General features: G+C 40.3%; 1 protein-coding gene across 1 annotated transcript; it reads left to right on the top strand.

The window, feature by feature from the left end:
• Window positions 1-5,653: 5,653 nt before the first annotated feature.
• Window positions 5,654-7,235, top strand: LOC143536689 (uncharacterized). Its single transcript, XM_077030625.1, has 2 exons — window positions 5,654-5,990; window positions 6,670-7,235. Exons 1-2 carry the CDS (start codon window positions 5,654-5,656, stop codon window positions 7,233-7,235), a joined length of 903 nt encoding a protein of 300 aa, XP_076886740.1.
• The last annotated feature ends 343 nt before the right edge of the window (window positions 7,236-7,578 follow it).

A 7,578-nucleotide genomic window follows, 5' to 3' on the forward strand; every position in this document is an offset into this window, starting at 1 on the left:
TTATCGAGTGACGATGTGCGTGATCTTCAGTCGACCACAAATGGGTCGTTTTTGACTAATGATGAGAATGCAGATTGGCAACACTTGGAAAGATATGCAATGAACTCAAAGAGGCAAGCTCAGTTGAATCGGATGGTAAAAAGGGCGGTTGTGAAGGCCGTGGATAGTGGTGAGTCAGATGATCGTATTGTGAGGTTGGAGAGAAAGTTGGATCAGTTGATGGGTGTGGGAGTAAAAGAAAAAGGTAAGTCAGGAAAGGTGTAACACCCCGTAACCGCAGTGGAAACGTACACGGGATGCAACAGACACATCTGATATCAACAGCATTGCTTATAAAGAAAATACCACTACATTAATTTATATCATATTACATTGTTGCGAGTTTCGTTACTGTCTAGGTGTTACACACATGTTTTACCGATAAGACATTAATATATTCATTACAAAATATAGATCAGCAAGCTTCCAACAAGTAGCACAGATCATTAAGCACATATCAATCATTCCAACTTGGGCATACCTAGAAAACATGTAAAGAAAACGGGTCAACTACGAATAGTTGGTGAGTTTCACTAATTTAAATAAACACTGACAGATCATTTTAATAATCATTTATTATCAATGTAATTATGCTGGGAACTATGTTTCCCCAGAACATTTTCATTAATCTTCTGGGAACTATGTTACCCCAGAACAATAATAACCTCTGGGAACTATGTTTCCCCAGAACAATAATAACCTCTGGGAACTATGTTACCCCAGAACAATAATAACCTCCGGGAACTATGTTACCCCAGAACAATAATAACCTCCGGGAACTATGTTACCCCAGAACAATAATAACCTCCGGGAACTATGTTACCCCAGAACAATAATAACCTCCGGGAACTATGTTACCCCAGAACAATAATAACCTCCGGGAACTATGTTACCCCAGAACAATAATAACCTCTGGGAACTATGTTTCCCCAGAACAATAATGACCTCTGGGAACTATGTTACCCCAGAACAATCCCACACGATAAACAATTTATATATTCTGTGCATCAAACCACATATATATAAATATACAAGTGTTTCCATACGATCGGTATGTACTTAAATACTTTAATAAAGACATGCTTTCCGCCCCGGGAAAATATTTAAAACGGTTCATTAAAAGGGGCTCGTGAAAACTCACCTTTCTGTGAGTCGGGACGTGATACAATGAACTGCTATAAGCCTGGATCTGTAATATGATATCTAGTCGTTACTATATAATTCCCATAAATTAAATCCGTGTCAATCGGTACATCTGGGGACATTGTTAACCCAGTACTGTACTCGATCCGGGGACAATGTTAACCCCGTGACACTTCTAAGGACTCAGATTGTGACATTACTTAGAGTCTGACGGTCAAAATTATCATTTTTATGTTTTCCTTGATTTGCGTGCCTAGCACGGTTATCCGTTTTTAGTTTCAAAAATGAGTTTGTTCACACCCGACCCAAAAATGGTGTTTGACTGTTATTTTAGTTAAAGTGATGAAATTAGAGCTCGGTTTGGACACCCCGTTTGGCCGCGGGGCCCGTTTCCGTCATTTAGGTGCCGGAAACAGTAAAATCGGGTAAAATTACCCAAATCATCCGAATTATTTTCGGATGATTTATTTTTACTTGATTAACTTAGTTTCATGAAAAATAGTCCATTTTTAGGTTTTTTTATGCACCAGTCAGCTCGCTTAGGCGAACTTTGCCGGTTTACTCGTTTTAAGCTTTAAAAGTTTGTTTTTAAGTTCCAATTAGCACAAATAAATATCCGTTTAGTCTTGGACCTTGAAATTTTGTACATAACATATTTTGACAGTAAGAAATTTTATAAAATTTTTCCAGAATTAATTTTTGTATCTAAGATTTATTTAACCATTTTTAAACGTCATTTAAACACCAAATATGTCGAAAATACCAAACGACCTTCGAAAAATCCCAAATTTTTCTGGGATGACCCCTGTCACCCACTTAGTTCATTGTAATTTTTCCAGAACCAAAAACTCATTTTTCATGCCATTTTTACCAAAACCGAGCTAGAAATCCCTAGAACTCGTTTTACCGAAAAGCCTACTTAGACTTCTCCAATGAACCTGAAATTTTGTGTGTGACTTTTATATGTTATAAAAAGCTTATCTTAAATTTTCCAGAATTTTTCATGATGTTTAGCTATTTTTCACCATTTTTGGCCAAAACTGAGCATTAAATTCACCAAATATTCATCCTTTATCCAAAAATTACCAAAAATTCACAGATCTCATATTTTCATGTGTAGATCATCTCTGTGAAATTTCATGACCCGACTCTAAGCACACTACAATCTGTCCAAAATCATAGATCCACACGAAAACCGAACTATCTTGTGTTTTCTAGCGTTAGATCGCAAAGATCTTGGTTTCTAGCCTTTGCTAGCCACTAGATACAACACTTACAAGCACAATAACACCATACCAAGCAAGTTACACCAACAATCAAACCATTTCTTTCATAGTGTCGGTTTTGATATAAAAACAAAGGTTTTAACCGTAAAAATCCGTTCTCGACTCTTTTTACTCATTTCTTGGACCAAGATCCCTTGTATAACTTGTATACATCTCTTGATCATGCAAGAGTCGGTTTCATCTCGGGTTTTCACCCGTCTTTCACATGGAAACTCATTTTACAAGATTTCAACCGTAAAATTTCGTTCTAAACTCTTTTAACTCATTACTTGGATCAAGATCCTTTGTATAACTTGTATACATCACTTGATCATGCGAGAATCGGTTTCAACTCGGGTTTTCACCCATTTTTACATTTGAAACCTCCTTTTCTCAAGATCATGAAGTTGGAAACAAGATTCAAGCATTAAAACATGTGTTATACCTTGTAAATCTTGGTTGGAAATCAAGAACTTGGATGAAGATAGATGAGTGTTGAGAGGATTTTGGAGTTGGATGTTTAGAAAAAAGAAAATGTAATGTGTGTGTGTGTGTACAAGGACCGATCGGTCCAAGGTTATGTGTGGGGTGGGGCCCACACATCCATTCTAGGCCACACATTCGGATTACGCAATCCGGATAATGTTGTGGATAATCTGGTTCAGTTCGTTTCTCGGTTAAATGCTTAATTCCGCTCAAAACGAGTCCAAAACAGTCGTTTTTCGGCTTAAAATTTAAATTTATATAAAACTGATTTAAAAACTTTAAAAAAAACTTAACCCATGACATTAAATGACTTAACACATCGTATTGTCGGTAATTGTGCATCTTTTTCGGCTTGATCGATCGTCTCTTGCTTGGTTTGATGTTAAAGGTTTCGTTTATCGTACCGACGTACTAATAAATCGAAATCCTTTTTCTGTGCGATAATTCACTTATCCCGAAGCTTTAATACTTCGTAAACATCACTAAACATTATATATTTCGTCTGTAATGTAATTCCCGATTCGTTCGGGTTTCAATAACCGTTCATCGATTAATCGTAATTCCGATACGACTAGTTGTACAATTTGAGTATAATTCGTACTGTGAATCTTATATACTCGTATAAACACATTATAATTCGTATGTTCAGTATTGAATAACACGTAAATAGTATATTCCGGCTAGGGTATACCTGAATTTGCCGGAATCGTTACAAAAGGCATATCCAGTTTGTGAGGGTTGTGGTGGAATAGGCCACGTAGTGGCTACCTATGGTGTTGTGTTGGAAGACGAAGAAGAAGAGGAAGAAGAGGAGGTAAACTTTGTTCAGGGTGAGAAGAGATACAATAATAATATGAATTCAAACACATATCACCCGGGCCTCCAAAACCACCCCAACTTCAGTTATGGAAACCCGAACACGCAAGAAAACCCGAACTTTCAAGGTAGTTCCCAGAAAGCAAATTATCAGTCAAATCAGCGAAATATGGGAACGAGAGGGGTAGCGGTCACAGCAGGTACAATCAAAGAGAATCGGGGGGATTAATAAGGTTTATCAGAAGAGTTATCAGCAGGGTCAGCAAAGTCAAGGGGCAGCACAAGGTCAAGGAAGTTCTTCTGGTAACAAGGAGGAGTCGATTAAGGACGTGATGGATTTTCTGAAGTAGATGAAGACAGACCAGGAGGCTCAGAATAAAAGTGTAAACCAAAGGTTAGAGCTCCAAGAGAAAGCCAATACTGCGAGGGATAAACAGGTGAGCCAGCTAGCTGAGGAAGTGGCAAGTTTGAAAAGAAATCCATCCAAGTTGTCGAGTGATACCTTGAAGAACCCGAGCCATCAGAGTAGCAGCTCTTCGAGTGGTAAGAATGCCCATGTCAGCCAGGTAAGTACCCTTAGAAGCGGTAAGATATATAATAATGGGGTGACTCCACCACCCTTTGTTGAAGGTGTGGTGGAGGACTTGGGGGAAGATGGGAAAAGTGACGATGAGGTTGAAATTGAACCGAAAACTAAATCAAATCAAATAAATAAAAATAAATTTGAAACTAAAATTAAGACGGGAACACCAACCGCCAAGGAGACGGGCTCAACGAGTAAAACCGTTCCGTTCCCTCGGGCATTGGTGAACCCTGAGACCTCATCGACACTTAGAAAGAGGGGCCCACAGCAGGAGGAAATGTGGGAAATATTTTAAACAAGTAAAAATTAATTTACCCCTCACAGATGCAATTAAACAAGTCCCCGCATATGCTAAATATTTAAATGACTTGTGTACTCAAAAACGAACTCACAAGTTGCCCAAACAAGTTAACTTAACTACAAATGTGAGTTCGGTTTTGACGAGTATCCTCCCACCCAAGCTACAAGATCCGGGAACGCCAATTATACACATTCAAGTGGGCGATTTTAAAATAATTAGAGCGTTGTTAGATCTTGGGGCTGGGGTGAGTATTCTCTCGGGAAGCTTGTATGACCCCTACGAATTTGGTCCACTTAGAAAAGCCGACACCACCGTGGTGTTGGCCGACTTAACACTCAAGCTTCCTAGGGGAATCGTGACCAATGTGATTGTGATGACAGAAGATTTTTATTACCCGGTTGAGTTCCTGGTTCTAGACTACGTGACAGTTGACCCGAAACGGAAACCGAACGTGATTCTCGGTCGGCCCTTTTTGGCCACCGCAAATGCTTTGATAAACTGTAGATCCGGGGTAGTGGACATGGCTTTTGGTAATAAGAATCTTCGGCTTAATGTGTTTTTAAACGTGTCTAACCCTCTGGTGAGTGACGAATGCTTGGCAGCCGAAGTCCTTGACGGGTTGAACCCTCACGAAAGTGGGGATGATGCCACAGAGGAGTGTGCTATTTGTTGCAGGAAAACCATTGAGCATGTCTTACAATTACAAGAAGAAGAGAAAGCAGTTGAATTGTATGCTGCGAGTATTGGGAAACCACCATGGTCTCAGCAAGTGGAGCGGTTACCCGATACCATTGATTCACAGTTAAGACCATCATTGGAGAGTCCGCCGGCTGTTGAATTGAAGGAGCTCCCGAAACACCTGAAACACATGTTTCTGGGGAAGGAGAGACTTTACCGGCCATCATCGCTGCAAATTTGGAAGACGAGCAAGAGAAGGCATTGGTGGAAGTCTTGAAAGAGCATAAGGCGGCGATTGGTTGGACGATAGCATATTTGAGAGGGATCAGCCCATCCATTATCATGGAAAAAATCATCACTGATCCCGAGGCAAAACCCGCTCATGATGAACAAAGAATGTTGAATCCAAATATGCGGGAGGTAGTGAAGAAGGAGGTCTTGAAGTGGCTGGATGCAGGTATCATTTTCCCGATCTCAGATAGCACGTGGGTAAGTCCGACACAAACGGTTCCAAAGAAGGCGGGTATTCAGATAACCCGTAATGAGAGAGGTGAGGAAATCGCCACCCGACCGGTAACTGGGTGGCGGATTTGTGTTGACTACAGAAAGCTGAATGCGGAAACATCTAAGGACCATTTTCCCTTGCCGTTCATTGACCAAATCATCGAGAAACTTGCAGGTCAGAAGTTTTATTGTTTTCTAGATGGCTATTCGGGGTACAATCAGATTGCTATTCACCCCGATGACCAACATAAGACCACTTTCACGTGTCCATACGGTAGTTTCGCATTTAGGCGAATGCCTTTTGGTTTGTGTAATGCCCCGGCCACCTTTCAAAGGTGTATGATTAGTATCTTTTCAGATATGGTCGGGGATTCACTTAAAATTTTTATGGACGATTTTTCGATTTTCGGATCATCTTTTGAAAAATGTTTAAACGAATTAACTAAAGTTTTAAAAGATGTGTGGAAACGAATTTGGTCTTATGTTGGGAAAAGAGCCACTTTATTGTTCAAGAGGGGACGGTTTTGGGACATGTCATCTCAAATAGGGGAATTGAGGTTGACCGGGCGAAAATCCAAGTCATATCTAATTTACCGCCACCTACTAATATAAAAGGGATAAGGGCATTTTTGGGTCATGCCGGTTTTTACCGACGGTTCATTAAGAATTTTAGTATCATTTCTAAACCGTTGTGTAATTTGTTATTAAAAGATGTGCCATTTGTTTTTAACGAGGAGTGTCTTAATGCATTTAATGTACTTAAAAACAAATTGGTTAAAGCCCCGGTCTTGTTGTCACCTGATTGGTCACTTCCATTTGAAATTATGTGTGACGCAAGTGACTACGCGGTCGAGGCCGTGTTGGGTCAACGGGTGATAAGAAGCCCGTTGCCATATACTACGCAAGCAAAACCCTTTCCGATGCTCAAATTAATGATACCACTACGAAAAAGGAGTTGCTCGCGGTAGTATATGCACTTGATAAGTTTCGATCTTATATTTGGGGGAGCAAGGTAATTGTTTTTTCAGATCACAGCGCAGTCAAGTATTTGATGGAGAAGAAAGACGCGAAGCCGCGCTTGATCAGGTGGATTTTATTGCTCCAAGAGTTTGATGTGGAGATCCGCGACAAGAAAGGAAGCGAAAATGTGGTGGCGGATCATTTGTCAAGACTTGTGGGACTAGAAGAAAAGGAGAAAGACGAGAGGGCTATCAATGAGTCTTTCCCGGATGAACAATTGTTTTATGTTTCAACTTTTCCATGGTATGCTGACATTATTAATTTTCTTGTTGCAGATACAATTCCGGAGTTTTGGTCAAAAAAGAATAAGAAGCAACACTTTCTCTCGCATGAAAAGCACTATGCATGGGAAGATCCGGATTTGTTCAAAGTTGGAGCGGATCAATTAATGAGGCGGTGAATACCGAAGGAGGAGATGCGGAGTGTTTTGTATCATGCCCATTCATCACCTTGTGGAGGCCATTTCAGCAGCCAGAAGACAGGACATCGAGTGCTTGCATGCGGATTCTATTGGCCTACTATATTCAAGGATGCAGCAGCATTTGTGAAGAATTGTGTTAGATGTCAGTAGATGGGGGGTATTTCAAAGAGGGACGAGATGCCCATGCAACCAATCCTCGTTGTCGATATCTTTGTTGTTTGGGGGACTGATTTCATGGGCCCGTTTCCTAATTCTTTCGGTAATCTTTATATCTTGGTGGCGGTCGATTATGTGTCTAAATGGGTAGAAGCAATCGCCACCA

Source organism: Bidens hawaiensis, unplaced genomic scaffold (assembly GCF_021521415.1).
Source record: "Bidens hawaiensis isolate Kalapana, Puna unplaced genomic scaffold, B.hawaiensis_p1.1 tig00010894_1, whole genome shotgun sequence".
Taxonomy (NCBI): Eukaryota; Viridiplantae; Streptophyta; class Magnoliopsida; order Asterales; family Asteraceae; genus Bidens; species Bidens hawaiensis.

What these genes read in the sequence shown, in the direction of transcription:
- LOC143536689 (XM_077030625.1), top strand. Translation starts at nt 5,654, where the DNA reads ATGGAAAAAATCATCACTGATCCCGAGGCAAAACCCGCTCATGATGAA. An exon ending in AATCATCGAGAAACTTGCAG is followed by an intron (nt 5,991 to 6,669) that starts GTCAGAAGTTTT and finishes TACGCGGTCGAG; the next exon opens with GCCGTGTTGGGTCAACGGGT.